The 19,024-nt window shown below is 32.6% G+C and overlaps 1 protein-coding gene across 7 annotated transcripts in view; it reads right to left on the bottom strand.

Moving 5' to 3' along the window:
* The window catches only part of SLC39A10 (solute carrier family 39 member 10), a 112,841-nt gene that overhangs the window by 17,887 nt on the left and 75,930 nt on the right, over positions 1–19,024 (bottom strand). For all 7 annotated transcript variants that reach the window (XM_074339542.1, XM_074339534.1, XM_074339530.1 and 4 more), the window contains 5 exons: positions 15,623–16,644; positions 13,432–13,639; positions 5,225–5,394; positions 4,395–4,583; positions 271–391 (listed from right to left, as the gene is read on the bottom strand). In XM_074339542.1, the coding sequence (XP_074195643.1) occupies positions 271–391; positions 4,395–4,583; positions 5,225–5,394; positions 13,432–13,639; positions 15,623–16,633 (1,699 nt within the window). In that variant the 5' untranslated portion in view covers positions 16,634–16,644. The remainder of the gene's footprint in view (positions 1–270; positions 392–4,394; positions 4,584–5,224; positions 5,395–13,431; positions 13,640–15,622; positions 16,645–19,024) is intronic.

Here is a 19,024-nt window from a genome sequence, read left to right as displayed (position 1 = left end):
TGTTTCACTCTTTGTCTTTCAGTAAAGTAAAAGTGCAATATGTTTTTTGCCCTGTAATATAATTAATTGGTCCCACATGCCAGTATAAGTAAGGATAAAATTAACAAAAATCCTAACAAAATCATATTTAAGGCACACTAACATTTAAGAAAATAACAAGTTAGACACTAAAATTAAGGAAACCATAAAGACAAGAAATTTCCAACAACACAGACACAGTTTAGAAACAGTATTTCAATTTCTATGTTTTTAGTCAGAACTGTTGTCTACCGGCAAGAGGCTTGAGCTGAAGCCAGTCAGCATCGGGTGTGTTATTTAGCTTATGATCTGAAAGCTTCCTTCCAATAGCTGACTCTTCTGTGCTCTGCTTCATAAACCATTTCTGTTTTCCCTGAGGAAAAAAAAAGATCTGATATTAGTATCAACTCTGCACCCACAATTAGCAAAAATATTCAATTATTAAAATGTATAATAACATGTAAATGGTGGTAACTTTATACATAAATCATTTAGTAAAGGAGAAAAAAAATTAGAAGGTAATCAAGGGATGTAACCAGATGAAAAATCCAACTAAATTTATGTGGTTTTTTTTCCAATACTCAACTAAAAGGGTCAATTCACCTACTTTCAAAGTTAAGAATAGGGTACACAGTACTATATTTTTATATGCACCCCAAATGAAATATGTGAAATATACGTATCTCTCTTATCTAATAGTGTGTGGGAATCTCTCTTATCTAATAGGAAGCTCAAAAAAACTAATACTTATTCCTTTGAACTTTATTCTGTGATTAATGCAAGCTCACATTTCTCTACTTGTGACATGATGGACAGAATCAAATGAGCAAAAAATCCCAAATTTGCGGTTTACTTCTGTAAGACTTGGGCAAGTTTGTTAAATTTTTTTAACGTAAGGATACTCATCTATAAAATGAAAATGACAGATTCTTATGAAGATTAAATGTGATGTATGAAAATGACCTATAAGTAACTGACTTAGTTTTGAAATAAAGATAAGTTTTCTTTCTCATCTAATCTGTCCTCAATTACTAATAAATTCTAATTATTGTATTTCATTGCTTAGGTTAGAATTTTCCTATCTTACGTCTAATAGTCTGCTTTCTTCTCTTCAATGTAACTACCACTAACAACTCTTTCAACTTAAATGTCTACTTCTAACCTATGTTAATTTAAGAGAGCAAATAATTAAGCATATTTGAATAGTGTGAACGTAAAAAGGCAGTGTTCTCTTGGACATGCTTACTGACTGACAGCATTTTGGAGTTGCTAGTATTGTGTACAGACTATGAACTCTTTTGCAGATGATTAAGTCTAACTGATGCATAAGTAAGCCTGTTATGGCGAGTTGAGTGTGTGTGTGTGGTCATCTCCAGAGGTGGTCACTATCAATTTCTTCCCTCCCTGTATGAGCACTCTTCTCCACCCATAAGGAGGTAAAGTCTATTCCTCTGCAGCGGAATTTTGACTGGCCTTTTGACTTGCTTTCACCAACAGAATGCAATAGAAGGGAAGCTGCGCCAGTTCTGGGACTAGTCTGAAATAGGCCTGGCACCTTTTGCTTTTGCTCAAGGAAGCGAGCCACTACGCTATGAAGAAGTTCAGTCTAAACTTTGAAGAGAGGCCATGTGTAGGAGCATCAAGATGTAGACACAGACTGAAACATTCTTGGACCGTCCCGACTTGCCCTGACCAGGCCAATGCAGGCCAACTGAGTTTGAATGTAGTTGAGTGAGTGACTCTCGCTGATGCCAAGTGAAGCAAATGAACTGCCCAGCTGAATGCTGCCTAAATTCCTGACAAATTAAGAGAAATAAAAAATTGTTATCAATCATTAAGTTCTGGGATGTTCTGCCTCAGAGCAGTAGGTAACAGAAACTGGAGAAACAGAAAATGTTCAAAAGAAAACTATATGGTGACATCCTAAAGAGAAGAAAAGAAACAAGTCATGAGTTAACGAAGAAGGGAAAGAAAAATAGAGGAAGGAGGAGGCAACAACAATACAAAAAGTCAGTAGGAGGGATATAGAAAGTACAGCAGAAAATGTGAACACCGGCTGGAATTGTTTAATAGCTTTGGTTCTGATTGTCCACTTTCCTAAAAACTTACCAAATCATTATCCTCAAAACCTCAGTCTTGCTGAAACCAGTCAGCATCTGGTATATTATTTAACGTATGCTTTGAAAGCTTCCTTCCAATAGTTGATTCTTCTATCAGCTGGTCAAATGTGTGTTCTATTCAAGTATCACTAATCCCCTTTCTTCAAAAAATGCCTATCCTTTTTCGCTTTAGATTACTTATTTATCCTATTTATCCTAAAGAAGACACACTGATTTATCTGCCCAGATTCCTTTCTTTGATATATTTGAAGAATTCCTTATTATTAGATTTAGAATACCCCTCTGCCAAAGGCATTCCCTTCAGTGTTTTTACTTCCCACAATTTCAAATCTACAAATCTGCATGTTTTAGGAACTCTGTTCTCCTACATTAGTTTACTTTACAAAAATAAATGTTTAATTTTGCCAGTAAATTTAGGTTTAAAATGAGATCAAGATTAAATTATAAGAACAGAAAACATTTATTTTGCACTATCTCTTGAAGGACTACATTTTATACTTATCTGTAAATTCTGCAGTCCCTAATATTTTGTACATAATACTTAATATTTGCTGCTTCAATGTTAGTAGATATATACAACTGAAGAAAATTAGAGCATCACAGTAATTCAAAAACTTCTTTATATACTTTGCAATATGTAATTTTGCTCTAAATTAGGTACTCAGAGATGGACTCTAAATTCTTGTATTTCTTATATCTAATCAAATATCAAGTCTTATTCTGTCACTTTAATAATTCTCTTAATCGCCTCCTCTTCCCCATTTCCTCATGTCATGACTAGTTGAAGCCTTCTTCTCTTCTAAATTCATCTGCAGTAATCTCCTTTGTTGACTCATTTCCCTCCAACCACTCTTGCCTTGGCATCCCTCCCACCATATTCTGTTCCTCACTCATCCACATGACCTTCCACACAACTCTTCAAAAACTAAATGCTGTTAAATCTCTTTCACTTTCCTCTAAATTGATCCTTCCTAGTTTCCATTCCTCAGATTATTCTTCACTGGGCACCTTGATCACCCACCCCTCCTTTGAAGACAATTAAATGAGAGTGTGCTAATTAATGTGTCAATTAAAATTAAATGCACTAGTTGGAATATGATATAAAAATAAAAATGAGAAGTAGGATTTATTTCCCATAGATTTAGATAGCAACTAGAAATCACGAGGAATGAGTCAGTTTCACAGCTAGTTTCTGGCTGAGCAAGAATTAGAATCACTCCCCCTGAAACTAGTTCAGAACTGATATAAACCATTACTTTGTCTCAAGGAGATATATACAAAACACATACAAACAAAACATATACATAAAAATAGTATAAAAGTTGTATCATATATATTATGGACTGTATATATTATGATCATGACTACCCAATGTTCTTGAGGAAAAATAAAATATTTTGTTTCTTTTTTGAATATTTGTAGTTAACTAACAAAATATAAGAATTTTCAAACTTTTTTTTGTGGAAAGCTTCCTAAAAAAAGTTCTCTAGATTTACTTACTTAAATAGAATGTACTGAGGATAATCAGCATTAATGTCACAAACATGTTAGTGAGATGCAGTCAAGAAAGACAGAGCTTAGGAGACCAATGTACACCAATGGCAACAGGGAGGGGTGTAATCATAGTGGACGGTAGTGGCCCTGAACTTACTTTCCTGTGGGGAAAATTTTTTTTAGGTATTTGTCTTATTCTCATAAATGTGACATGAAATACAGACAGTTCATGACATGAAAGGTATTTAATCAGCAGTCCAAGCATCACCCCCCAAGTGGTCTGTCACTCTTGAGATTAATCACCATTTCCTTCTAAATTCTTACTTCTACCATTGACAAGGCATTTCTGATAAATATGTTGTGTGAAAACATTTTCATTAAAATATATGACAATAAAAGCCACTTACACTTGAAAATATTACCTAAGAAGACTGATGAGGCTTGCTTTCTATTTATAGATTTTTACATTTTTATAATAAGCATAAATTGGCCCGTAGACTTTTCCATCCTATTTAAGTCAATTAGACAATATGCAACACAAATTAACTGAGACTGAGACTGTCATACTTTGATTATAAATGCCAAAATAAATGTAATGGCAAGAAACGGCAAAGATCAAAGGTATTTTTCCTGTAAGGATAATCTATTAAAAGATAGAGATTTAACATACACTAACACCAAATTAAGAAGAGATGTCCAAAAAAACGATGGTTTTTGTTGAGTTTTGTATCTCAGAAAATGAAATCAACAACAAATACTTACTCTCTGCTGTTTGTAGTGCTTAAACATTCTAATGCAGTGCTCAATGATAAATAATAAGTAAATGCCTCCTAGAGCAACAAGTCCTTTCAACACAGCATCATATTCTTCCAAAAACTTCTTCGATTCGTGTCCATGAGAATGTCCGTGCCCATGTGCATGCTGGTGACTGTGGTCATGTCCACCTTGAGACTGGGAACAAGAATAAGGAAAACTTCTGAACGAGTCATTAAAATGCTACTTAAAATTTCCAGATTACAATCTCCTCGAGGACACAGAAAACATACTTTCCAATTTTTAAAGTGCTCCCCTAAATATTATCTCACTTAAATATAAGTAGTCTTCCATGTAATTTTGCTATGCTCCGTAGCTTGGAAAGTACTACATCATGGTAACTCTGATAAAAACAGAGACACAAACTCAAATGCCTATATGGGTTAAGTTACATACTATACAGTGAGCAATGAAATACTAGGGAGTGACGATTCTTTTGTAAACTGCGGTAAACAATTAAACAAACAAATTCACCAGCAGGTGATTACTTGTGTAATCTAACATTTTATTAAACTGATGATGTTTTGATAATAGTTTTCTCTTATTATTTCAAAGTAATGAGGTGCTACCTCTGCATAAACTGTGGAACATAAGCAAAACTGTGTACTGAAACATATGCTTAACTTTCTACATTTTAAAGCTTTAGCAAAAAAGAAAAGAAAAAAATGTACATAAAGAAATAAAGTTATTTTAGAATTGTGAAAGGTACACATTTCACAATACTAATTTTAGAGAACTTAATCGTTAGATAACTTTGAAAGTTTAAAAGGATTTCTTACATGGGGCAGTAGATGTAGAAGAGCATCTCCACTCATTGTTCCTACAGCTAGAGCAACAAGGAATGTGAGAAGGAATTTGAAGCATCCTTGGTTAATGATGGGAACCAAGATCACGCCAAGCAAGGAAAGCAGGCTAATGACAGTGATAGAAATGATACCACAAATCCACGCTGTAAGAAAGAAATAGTCAACATTAGTATGACAATATAAACTGAAAAAGCTCCAAAGAAGAATAAACATAATATAAATGAGTCATGGAAGGTAGATTATCTCACCTAGACTATGCTTTTAAGAAGCTTTATTTTGACACTGCTGTGTTTAAAAACAAAATAAAACTATATAATTTGAATACTTAAAAAAGAAACTCAGACCACTTCAGCGGCCACCTTATTAGAAACGGACTTAAAAATGACTTAAGGCTCTGATTCACTCTAAATATATAGACTGAAAATAAAATTTTACCAAGGTCTAAAAGCAGAGCCACAGCAATAAAGCTATTTATTTAGAGAATATAAGTATACAACTCTCCTGTGAGCATTAAAGGAAGCCAAGTATCTAATGCAATGTAATCTTTGTACATCCTCCTAATACAAAGTTTAAAAATTAACAGTCAAACCAAAATAGAAATGTGTTCATATAAGATACAAAAATGTCTTATTACTGGTAGCTTTATTGTATTTCATTTCTTATTTTCACAAAGGATAATTCCGTTCTAATGTCCTTGCTATCATCTCTTCCACACCCAGTTCCAAACTCTCTTTCCTCCAATTTGGCTTTCTGTACAATTTACTACGTTAAATTTTTTTCACTATATAATTATAACTTTGATCAGAACACAAGAGCAATGTTTTCACAATATGACTTGTGAGGAACACAGGTGTGGTGGCAAAGGAGAATTCTGTGCACATTTCTTAATCTAGGTTATTCACAAGCAGATAAGATACCAGAAATAAATGCCAGTAATTCAGAAGGTGAGGTATTTTCATTTAAAACGTGAGAACACTTTCTATTAATGGCCTAAAATGAAATTAAAATGTCGTACATTTAAAAATTCTATTTTCATCTATGGAAAATTTCACTGAAGAATGCTAATTTTTCAAAGGCTTTAATATGTTATTTTTCTAATCAAATCTAACAGGATTATAAATCTGCTAAAAGATTTTATGCTAGTCTTGTGATAGAGAACTAAGGAAAAATGCATTTCTTCATCAAGATAACTTAAAATTTTCAAAGACAAAGAGAAGTAAGGATAGATAAGGAAATTAAACTTTAATTGGTCCACTAACTACTGAACTTAATCAATAATTTTGTGTTTATCCTTTAGGCACAGTATCCAGTAACATTAACACTAAGGCTAGTTTTCATTAGCTAAATTAGCTCACAGGATTAAAACAATAGGTCATCTATAATCACTAATGGAAGCTCTGGTTTATCCTATAGCTAATAGATAATTGCTATGACATAAACACAGGGAATTTAAACACCCAAAAGAAGATCAAAATAGAGTTTAGATTCAGTGGCTTTAATCCTTGAAAGGATTTTGGGGCAAGGAAGGGACAGAAACTCAATTCCTGAGGACCAGGGTAAAGAAAAGATTCATTATAAAAGGCAGCATCCTGGTTAGTGGAACCAAAGGATAAGAGGGAGATTCCCAACTATGGTTGATACTACAACGCAGTGAAGTGAGATCAAAAACCCAATTCTAGGAAGAAAAAGATAAGGTCAAATAAGGTTTAAAATGACTAAATTGATATATATGAATATGGGGTAAAAACAATTCTTTTTAAAATTTATTTATTTATTGTTTTTAAAAACAATTCTGATAAAAGATTGAGAGGGCAGAATTTAAATTTTTTTCTTAGTGTAGTAATAAGGTAGATGTGTTTAAGACTATCACATTTTAGTATATAAGAGTTTTATTTGGGACTGAGGTATTCCTTAAAGCTTGGAAGAATGCAAATAAAACGAAATGCTCTCAATACATAGCAAAGTAAGTCTCTTAGGTACTTACCTATTTTTGGTTAGTTTCTTTGCAATAGGAAAATAACTTTAGAATCAACCAATCAATCACAATAGCCTATCTTTATTGGAACCTTACCATGTGCTGTTCTAAACACTTTTATAAGGATATTTAATTTGTTAAACCTGTGAGATAGGCACTTTTATTTACTTCCCTTTGCTGAGAAAAGGCGCTTTTGAGAAGTTAAGTAACTTTTCCAAGGTCACTTAGCTGCCAGGTACCGTTAGCAGAGCCTTAGAGGAACTGGAGTATTCTCCATCTAAAGCCTGTAATCCTAACCACTATGCTTTTAACCTTTGCTATGCTCAACTGCTTCCTGCTAAAAAGATTTTTAAGTATGCTTTGCTAGAATGTAAGTGACAGGGAGAGAAAGAGAATTATATTTAGTTATACTTAGTGTTTAACAGATAATGCAGACATAGATAGGAAAGTGGTATAGAGGCAAATATTTGTACAAGTGTTGCTGTAAGTATAGATTAGTCAGTATAAAAGGAAAAATATCCAAGAATAGTCTTCTAGGTAGACAGGCAGGGTTAAGTCTGGTATTATCAGTGAAGGCAGAGAAAGTGAGTCTACCCCCTAGACTGGAATTCTGATCTTTGGATAGATAAAATATGTCCCCTTTCCTGGCTTCCTGTTCACTGATCTTTGTAGATGAGTAAATACCTCAAAAGCCACAATATCTCTCAGGGGCTTATAAATTCTCCCTGTGACAGGAGAGAAAGGGAAACTAGGTCTGAGTTTATTGAACTTAATTAAAAATAAAATACATTTGTTCTTTACAAGGAAAAATGGAGACTGGTGATACTGTCACATCCAGAATTAAAATTAATAGCTTTTTTTTTCATGTTTAAGGCTTCTAAAAAATTCTAGTTTTTCCAAACCAAGTGTGGATTGTGACTTAGAGTTGCCTGTGTTGTAATATTGACATAATATTGTTGTAATGATGGCATTTTATAATGAAGTTGCCAACAGATGCTTGATTATAGTAATATTGAAAATTATAGTTCATTCAATCTGAAAAGCCTTAAAGGAAATTGTAGTTGCTTTGAAGACAAATGCATTACTAATGGTGAATATTGATTAGTTGTTTGCAGGTGGTTATCAGCATTGTCAGAAACGAAGATTGAATTAATTATCTCCTAATAGATGTTAATAATTGTTGAATGCCCTGCCAAAAATTATTTTTAATGACTGCTGCTCCAATAAGAAAGGTTAACTTGTTCTATATAAATCCCCCATAGTAACACAACTACTACCTCATTATTGTTCAAAAACTGCTGTAAACCAAATATGCTATAATACTGTGTTTGGAAGAAATCATTTGTTTCACAAGATTGGCTCATTTACTCATAGAGTTGACCCTATCTTAATTACCGAGGGGGGTTGTGAATAGGTCGCTAAGCATTTTCTGCCAATTAAAATGCTGAAACAGTGTAGAAAACTGCCATCTTGCACATGCTTTGAACCAAGTTAATTAGAAAGTTTCCACAGATGAGCGCTTCTTTTTAAAAGAATGCATTTTCTCTCTAGATAATGAGGAAGGGAGTTGGCGAATACCTAAGCTTGAAGACCTTTAACGTTTTAAGCGACCTAATTTACAGAATAAGTGAAGCTTATTTCAGGCATTTAGCATTTTAAAAAAAAATTTTTTTTATTTATTTATTGCATTTGGTATCTTGGATATAAATAAAAAAACATTTGCTGGTTTTATTTAATAGTTTACATATTGTTAGTTTGGTATAAGTTCTATAAAAGACGCCTTGTATTTTGTTGTTGTTGTTTTTTTCTTTGTACCAAATAAATTATGATCGAAAAAGTACAATAATTTGGTTAGAAATCAGAAGAATTTTATTACCCGAATTGCTTTTTTTCTACACCTACGAAATTAGAGTTTATTTAAGCTCAAATGTAAATATTATTCTAAAAATAAGTAGTATTGAAATATTTTAAGTACATTAAATTCAAAACAACTTTATTTCTCATAGGTCAAAAGGATAGTAATTTTCCTTGAACATTTACAAGTTGTTAGGAGAATGGCTATTAATTAAACTTTTAGTGCTGGAAAGCTAAAATTATTTTTTAAAATTAACAATCAGTATAAGAAAACAAATATCTATAACAACATACACTTAGGGAAATAGTAGGGCTGTTTTGCTAATGAAACAGCTGTGATGGAATAGTTGCAATATTTAGAAAATATATGGAACCTTTATGATTTATCTGAAATGGGTACTATAGCTCTTTACCCCTTATTTCTTAGCACTGGCAAAAATAAGTGATAATTTATGTTAGATGCAACATAAATACTTTAACTTTACTCTTACATAACATTGGACATTGGAATAGGTATAAATATATTCTGATAATTTTATGTAGTTGCAAGTTTGTTTGTTTTTTGTAATCTTTTGTCTCTTTCGCTCTATCCTAATTAGGTTAAATTTTGAAAGACTGCCATTTGAATTAATAAAGTTAGTATTCTTTCTTTTGTGTTTAATTATACTTATTTTTGTTATAGATCCTCTTTTATGATAAATACATAAGTGATAAATCCCTTGGCCAAAATTTCTCTAAAAATACTATGATTTAGTTGAGAAAACAGCGGATTAAGACAGGGCTTTGGGTTTAATTTTGAGTTTGCCATTTTACCTAGCTATTTAAGTATTTTTCATTGTGGCAAAATATATGTAGCATAAAATTTGACATTTTAATCCATTGAAGTGTACAAAGCAGCGGCATTTATTACATTCACAATGTTCTGCAACCATTATATTATTTTAAAAACTTTTTTAAAAAAAGTTTTAATAATTTTTTATTTCCCCTTACCCCCAGCCCCTGTTAATCTCTAATCTTTCTTTTGTCTTTATGGATTTGACTATTCTAGATAGTTCATATAAGTGGAATCCTACAGTATTTGTCTTTGTGTCTGGTTTATTTCACTCAGCATAATATTTTGAAAGTTCATTCATGTAGTAGCATTTTATTAGAACTCCATTCCTTTTCATGGCTGCATAATATTCCACTGCGAGTAAACACATTTCATTCATTCATTTACTGATGGACACTTGGGTTATTTCCACCTTTTGGCTATTGTGATTAATGCTGTAATGAACAGCGAAGAGAAGCATCTTAGTCTCTGCTTTCAGTTCCTTTGGTTATATACCTAGGAGTGGAATTTCTAGGTCATATGGTAATTCTGTTTAGCTTTTTGAGGCATTACTAAACATTTTAGACAGTAACTGTACCTCAATATACGATATTTCTGTGCCTTAATATGCAAGTTTGTAAGTAGAAGGACATTGGTCTATATAAGCATTTTGCGAATTGTGTTCTGAAGAGTACTGGCTCATTGACAAATACTAAATGGTTCTATGATCAAGTAAGTTAGAAAAAGACTGCATATTGTGTTACCCTTTCAGAGATTCACTTTGCTTATTGAACTGTAGAGGTTCTAAGGGAACTTGTTTAACCCAACATTACCAAATCTTTTTGATTTGGTATACTTTGGAGTACTACCTATCTCATAGAATTAGATGAGCACAGTTTGAGAAATGCTAGTGTAGATTATTAAAGTCCTTTCTAGCTATATAATATTATAGTAGCTAGTATGTTGCCAGTTTGAATAGCTACTAGTATGCAAGGAATTTAAAAAATTGTCTTTTTAAAGGGGCAGAATCATTGAAAGCATCATTGAAAATATTTTTTTAATAATTTCCAATTCTGTCAATCAAGGGAATATATACATGGAGGATTAATTAAACTATATTATAATGGTACCAATTGTGCCCTCTGTTTTATGTACAAAAAATTTTATTGGAAGTTATAGGATCCTTGTTAGTCCTAGGATTTTATTTTAATCAATTTAAAAATCTTTCGAAGGTAGTAAACATGCTATACAGTATTTCCTCTAGTCAGAATACTGGGAAAACTCTTTAAAACTTGGGCATTTCAACCAGTACTGCATTCAACATGATTTTGCACACAATGAAGTTCATGAAAAGCTCAACTCACTCTGAGAATACCGTACTATCTAAGTACATTAGGCTGACTGATACACTCATAAGGTGATCTCCAAAGACTCATTTTCAATAAATGTCTTTCCTGGGTTATAACTGAAATCTTATAGACTAATATTAAGCAATTATCATTTGATCATTATGAGTGCTTACTTTTTGTTCAAAGTGTCCTTTATCTCAGGCACTAGGGCTGAGATGAAAGACCCAGCCACTTCCTTTAAGTGACTCAAATCCAATAAAAACAGATAACTGATCTAATTATTAAATCCCCCAAGCTTTGTACTATGATGGAATCAAGAAAGGGGACTTAATTAATCCTAGGATGATCAGTAACTCATCCCAGAGGGGCAAATCCTTGAGCTGAATCTTTGAGGAATCATAGTAGTCAGTCAAGTAAAGAGGTTTCTTATGTGAAAAGGCAGAAGAGGAATGAGGGAGAAACAGCATAATCTATTATCAGGAGTTTGTTATGTTAGAGCTAAAAAGAAAGAAATGAATGGTGGGGATAAGAATGGAAAGATAGGTAGGCAGGGATTATATTCTGGAAAGCCTAACTGGCCAAGTAAAGGACTCTGAAGTTTGATCAATATAGCATAATGCAGCAGTTTCCTAAAATACACATAGAAAAAATATAACTAGCACATCACATCAAATCCTTGTTCTCAGATATTATTGCTTACTTACAATATAAAAGATATAAAGAAAAATATTAGAGAACTAATGAAAACTATTAGTGTAAAGACATATGGCAACAACTGTAAAGCACTAACTAAATTTGAAAGATAACAGCTTAGTGATTAATTGCCCAGAGGATTTATCATACAAACCTTAGGGTTGGTGGGCTCTATCATGTCAGGCCAGGGAATTTGGGTCAAGTTATTAAATTTGTCTATACCCCAGCTTCCTTATCTTTAAAAATAAGAATTATAGAATAGCTCCCTCATGTAATACTATATTGTTAAAGTTTAGTGAAAAGGAAAAAAAACAAGTAAAGCACTTAGTAAATACATAGTAATAGTTAAACTTCCTAGACCCAAATCCTATCACTATCACTTACTAGCACTGAGACCTTGGCCAAGTTATTAGGATAATATCCTCTACCTCATAAGACTGTTGTGAGGAGTAAATGAATTGAGTTTAGAACAGTACCTGCAGTTGTTGGTTGTTAATATATAAAATAAAAATATAATGTTAGCTATCATTAAAAAGAAAAAAAAACAACTCTATGTCAGAGAATCTCATTTGCATTTTAGAAAGATAAATCTAGCAAAAGTGCTAAGGATAACCTAGAAAGGGGACAAGAATACAGCAGGAAAGATTATGAACTTATTTCAGCAATTCAATAAAGAACCAAGAAGGACCTGAACTAAAGTTATGACAGAGTGAATAGAGTTAGAAGATATTTAAGAGAAGACTCAGTTGAACTTGACAACATACAAGGGAAAGGGAAATGAAAAAGAAACATAAAAGAAAAAAGTCAAAGTTTTCTGATAGTCTCAAAAGCATGGATTTTAATGGCATTTGGAATTCAGTAAGAGGTACAAATTGTGTATGGAATAAAGTTTGGAAATATTAAGTGTGAAGTACCTGTGAACATCAAAGTGGAGGTAGTCAGCCAACTAGATATGAAAAAAAGAGCCTACAAAGAAGTTTTAAAATAGTTTTGGTTTTACATCACTTAGTTGAAGTTCTCTAGAAGTGCCTACGATAAAGTTCATATACCAAATACTGGCATTTCTGAGACATTTCTAGAGTTTAACCAGACTGGCTTCCCTTTTTACTTCCTTAAAAACTTAATAATCTTAGCTTTTCACCAGAGGCCCTCAAGCCTGCTAAATGTTAGGCAGTCAGAACACCAAATAACTTTAATCGGGGTCCCATTATTTACATTTACCCATCAAGAAGGATCCATTATCATAAACCACTATTTTCTTTTTAATCTAGTTCTCTAGCAAGATATTCCTCCATAATGCCAGAAGAGATAAGTAAACTGTATTGTGCCCCCTGTATTCTCCAAATCTTTTTAAAACACACATATCTAAACTTGATTAAAACATATTGAAAGACACCAAAAGGCAGGTGATACTTGGAATAATTTTCTAATTCAACTACATAATAAGAAAAAAAAAAGTACAGAAACTATTTGGAGAAAAAGCTTAAATCTTTCTTACCTGATGCCCCTATAGGTGCCTTATCTTCAGGAACCATATTTTTATCCTTACTTAAATCTTCAACTAAAAGTTTGTCAAAATGCTCAATACAAAGTCTGCTGTCGATTTGATATAACAAAGCAGGGCAAAGGTAGGTAAATAGATCCGGTGAGATTGGAGAGTTGGCACCATGACCATAGTATTTTAACAACTGAGTGACGTTCAAACACTGCAAGAAAATTGATAAAACAAACTAAGTAAGAGTATTTTAAGAAGATTATGCAAAAACTACTATAATAAAATATATTCTAATTATTTGAAAATAATCTGCAATACAGAGATACCTATTACAAATAAAGCTTTTGGATAGGAATTTATAATAGGGATACTTATTCAACTTACTACCCAAGACTTTTATGGATTTTAATAATATTTTCCACTCTAATACATGAATGATAATGACTTTCTGCCATCGGTGACTCACAACTACATTCCCAAGATTCTTAAGAAATGAAAAGAAAAACCACTTCCCTAGTCAAGTGTATTTGTCAAATACTCAAGATTTCTTACTTGTAAAACAGTGTTAAATAAACTTAGAATAATTTAATAACTTTATATTAAAACATATCATAATATACACATTTTCATTGCCTAAGGTACCCCAAAGGAATATTATATTGGAGAATTCTAGCCCAATGCTAAACCTGGAAGATGAAAAAAAAGGCAGCTTCATCCATTGGTACTTCCAAGTACAAAATAAAACAAAGCAGAAAATAAATAGCAAACAATTTTGAACCCATCATATAGTAAAAGCAAATATCTAAAATTAAAGCAAAAAAAAAAAAAAAAATGGTACTGCCTCTTTTTCCACAAACATCCACTCAGGTTGCATACTTGGTTATTGACTTGCTACCTCATTATATTATTTTATCAATATACAAAAATAAATAAGATCAGAACATACATATAAACAAATAAATGATTCTTCTGAGTTCTCAACAAGAAGTACTACCCTATCCAATGCATAGAACATTTCCATAAATCCTGAGAAAGTTCCCAATATGCATCAGACTTGCGAGAATACAAAATAAGAGATCTGATGATGCAGACCCCACAAGTTTGATACAAAAAGTAAACATTAATGATAACGTCCAGTTAGTATCAACAACAAATTCTGGGACATTATCCACAGTAATAAACGAATATATTCTTTTAACAGTACAGTAAGATTTTAAAATATAAGTTATTTGAAAATCAGTGTTTATAACTACTAAAAACCAAATGTCTGATTATTTATCCAGGGAAGCAGCACAGAAATATTTACTTAGATGCAAAACATACTTCAGTAATAGAGACATAAACGACAAAGGGTGAGGTCATTTTCCACATTAGATGGTGCTTCTTTTTCTACATATGAACAACAAATTCAACAATTTTTCCTAATTTAATAAGAGTAATAAAAATTAGAATAAAAAAGGTGTTGATATACCTTTAATGAAACAAAAGTGTGTTTAAGGTGTATAGTTAAAAAAAAATTAAGAAGGAATCAATCAAATGTGAAAATGCTCAAAAAAGCAGGAAAATTTAGAGAAAAAACACAACCACCTGTTACTATTGGAGTGTTCTATTATTACATCTTCTTGGCATTCACCCTAAATCTGTCAAAGGTATAAGAAAAGACTGCATCATGAACAAGTATGCCCTATCATAAAATGACATAGAGAAAACCTACCACATGTGCAAAATACCTGATTTAGAGCTGTATCAATGACTGGGAACCATTTCATAGTTAATTCAGTAAGTTAATAATTATGAAAAAGAAATTGTCTAGTAATTTCCCAAAAAAGACTGAACAAAAAAGGCTTAAATCTTCAAATATCTGGAAACCAGCTAAAAGTGACATGAAAACTAACTTGGGGAGCCAAAGAAGTCAAAACCAAGAGAGTAAAATAAAGAATGAAAATAAGGGACCTATTTTCTGATAACTTTTAAACATTCAGATTTGAAGAACCCAAATTTGAGAACACATAATGCAAGTGAAAATCCAGATTAAAATCTTTAATCTGATTTTAATTCCTTAATGTATTTATTTTGGGGACCATTAACCTACAAATGTTTGACTATGATTGACTATTCCACTGTTAAACTTCTTTTACCTAAAATGCTCCACAACTTCCTGAGAATTATGGAGCAACTATCATTTTATGCTTACCTCATGTTGACGGTCATCTTCATTATGATCTTTGTGACTAGCAGCTGAATAAATTGCACTTTTTTTAACATGTGGTGCTTCTCGTTTTCTAGTATGTCGAAGTTCACCTTCATTATCAGGATCAAGATCTTGGTGTCCATGACCAGGATCATGACCATTATGTTCTGGAAGACGTACATGAGAATGACCTGGGTTATGTACACGATCAGGTTTATGGACCCGATTATGCTCATACTGTTCACCCTGACCATGGTTAGGGGGAAAACCTGGTGTAATAACCTCAGAATTTTCATTATTCTTCTTCCCTTTTCTCTTCCTCTTTCCTTTTGGTAGCTTACTTTCAGATTGTTCCTGGGTTTTATTGGTCTCTGTTGAAGGTTCATGGCTAGGCTCCCCACGCTCACTGTGAGTAATGGAATCATTAGAAAAATGGCGAGTAGTATTATGATCGAGGTGGTGGTGCAAACAATGGTGATGACATAAGCGATGATTCCGGTCATGCATATGTTTATCATCAGATTTGACAGATACGTCAATTGTCTCTTTCTCTGGATCACACTTGTGGTTTCTTTTTGATACACTGGTCACAGTTTGATTTTCTGAGTTTAAATGATTATGGGAATGCTGGTGGTTATGTGAGTGAAAATGCTTTCCCTCCTGAACTGCCAAAATATCTAAGTGAGAAACATGATCGTGGCCAAGATCCTCATGATTAATCTCAACTACTTTTATCTCTCCAAGACCTAAGTTTGTTAAAAGTTTCTCCAGACCAAAAAAGGATAATCTTCCATTTTCACCATAACGGTCAAAAAGTTTTTCAATGTAGTATTTTTTTTCATTTTCAGCATCCAGCACTGAAAATTTGCTTGACTCCGATTCTGTCATTCCACGATGGTGTCTGTGATGCTCTTCGGGACCATGGTCATGGTCTTCATGGCAATGGTTGCAATGATGAAAAATAAATGTCAGCAAACAAATGAGGCAAAATTTTGTGTGCATATGTACCTTCATTTCTACTTTTCCTAAAGGGATTTAAAAAGAGAGGAAAACAGTTTATACTTAGGCATGTTCAAAACAATCAGAAACTTCCCAGCAGTTATCAATCCACCAGACAAATGTTTTACCACATTTCTTTCATGAATCATTCTTTCCTTCTCCAATTCCCTAAAAAATGGCCCCTTTAAATTTATCAAAATAGTGAACAGGTCTTTGAATGACTACAAACTGCTCAAGACTCACGTACGAGACTACTCTGACTCCCTTCAAGCACAATACTTGAGAGTCTACACATTTACTCAGGAATTGTTGGCTTCCTTCCTATCTGGTCCTTTACAAAAGTTTGCTGATCCCTGCTCTTAAGGCCCTGATCAGTGCAATAAGGCAAGATGAAACAAAATGATAAAATGTGTAACTGTGAGAAAGAAATGAAACTGTCATTATCCACGAATGTCAGGACTGAGTATGTGGAAAATCAAAAAAATTGCTAAGATTTAATACATTAATATAGTCAAGTTGCTGGATACAACATAACCTAAGATCAGCTGTATTTCTATATACCAGTAATAGTTAGAAAATAACATTAGAAAACTGTGTCATTTACAATAACAAATAGCTAGGAATAAATCTAACAAAAGATATGCAAGACCTTTACATGATGCAAGCAAGAATATGGAGTCTACTGGAACTTGCATACACTGCTGGTAGGATTAAAGACTGATATCTTTTGGAAAACCATTTGGCAGGATCTGCCAGAGGCTGAACATAAGCATATCCACTCACATAGGTATTCTACTCCTAGGTATATGCTCTACAGAAATGCATGTACAGGGACACCAGGAGACATGAACATGAAAGTTCTTATTACCATTATTCAGCATAGCTCAATAAAGGAAAACAGCCAAATGTTCAACAGTAGAATGAGTGAATAAAACAGAATCATCTTACAATAGAATACTACACAGGAATGAAAATGAAATTATGGCTTCACACATTAACAGATGAATTTTACAAGCATTAGACTAAGCAAAAGATGACAAACACTAAAGAAACCATACTGCATAATTCTATTTACATAAAGCTAAAAATAGATAAAACTAAACCAAGATTACTTTTTGAAAGGAAGGTAGGGGCAATAATTGGGATTAAAAAGCATGGCAATGTTCTCTTTCCTGACTTGAGTAATGATAACACCAATATGTTTACTTTGTGGTAAATGATAGAACTTATACATACTCTGTACTTTTCTGTATACATATTGTACTTCAATGAAAAGGTTTTTAAAAATCAATTTTTGTCCAGTGGAAAATTAGAAAATGTAGTTATAAACAAAAATTATGAGGCTTCTAGAAAGAAACCAAAAAAGATCATTAAAAGGAGAAATGTATAAGACATTATTGAAAGACAGTAAAGAACTGCAAAAACTGAACACCTACATGGGTAAGATAAATAGCGTAAGGTATATATTAATATAAAGTATTCCCAAGTATATATATACCAATTTAATTCAGTGTCAACAAAATCCTGGTAGCTGTTTGTTTTTGGTGAAACTGCACAAGCTCATCCAAAAATTCATTTGGAAGAGCAAAAACCCAAGGACAAACAAGACAATTCAGAAGATTAATATGGTGATAAAGACTTCTTTTTATAAAGTTACACTAATTAAAATACCATAGAACTGGCCCAGGGACAGCCAGACCAAAGGAAAAGAGCAGAGTTCAGAAAGGGAATCAATAATATTGTGAAAAAACAGTTCTTCCTCACACCATATACAAGTGAATTCCAAGAGGATTAAAGACCTAAATGTGAAAAACAAAATTCTTAACAAGTTTTAGAATTAACTACAGAAGAATATCATGACTTTAGAATAGGGAAAGATTTTTTAGATAAGACACAGAAAGCACAAACCTTAATGGAAATTTTTGATTAATTTTAATTAAACTAAATTCTCTAAGTATTACTCTACAATAAAGAATACCATAAAGAAAGCTTATGACAATCTATACCCTAAAAGATATTTACAATGTGCATATATAAACCATACATAGAAAAGATCATTACCCAGAATATACAGAATATATAGATATATATATATGAAAAAACTTCAATATTACATAGACAACTACACAAAAGATATCAATAGGACAGTTGGTTGAGCAGAAACATGATTGCTAATAATCTATATAATGCACCAAGACATAAATAGGTAAAAATTAATATCTGACAATACCAGGTGTTAAGCATAAATGTAATGGAGAGAAACAGAAATTACCTTACACTACTGGTGGGTGTATGTATTGGTACATCCATTTTGGGAAGCAATTTGACATCTCTGAGACTGAGCCCCAAAATTCCACTTCTATCTACATACTATAGAGAAACTCTTGCACGTAGGCACAGGAGACA

This window comes from Rhinolophus sinicus, linkage group LG01, assembly GCF_036562045.2.
Source record: "Rhinolophus sinicus isolate RSC01 linkage group LG01, ASM3656204v1, whole genome shotgun sequence".
Taxonomy (NCBI): domain Eukaryota; kingdom Metazoa; phylum Chordata; class Mammalia; order Chiroptera; family Rhinolophidae; genus Rhinolophus; species Rhinolophus sinicus.
Note: the sequence above shows the minus strand (reverse complement) of the source record. Positions and strands in the feature narration are given on the sequence as shown.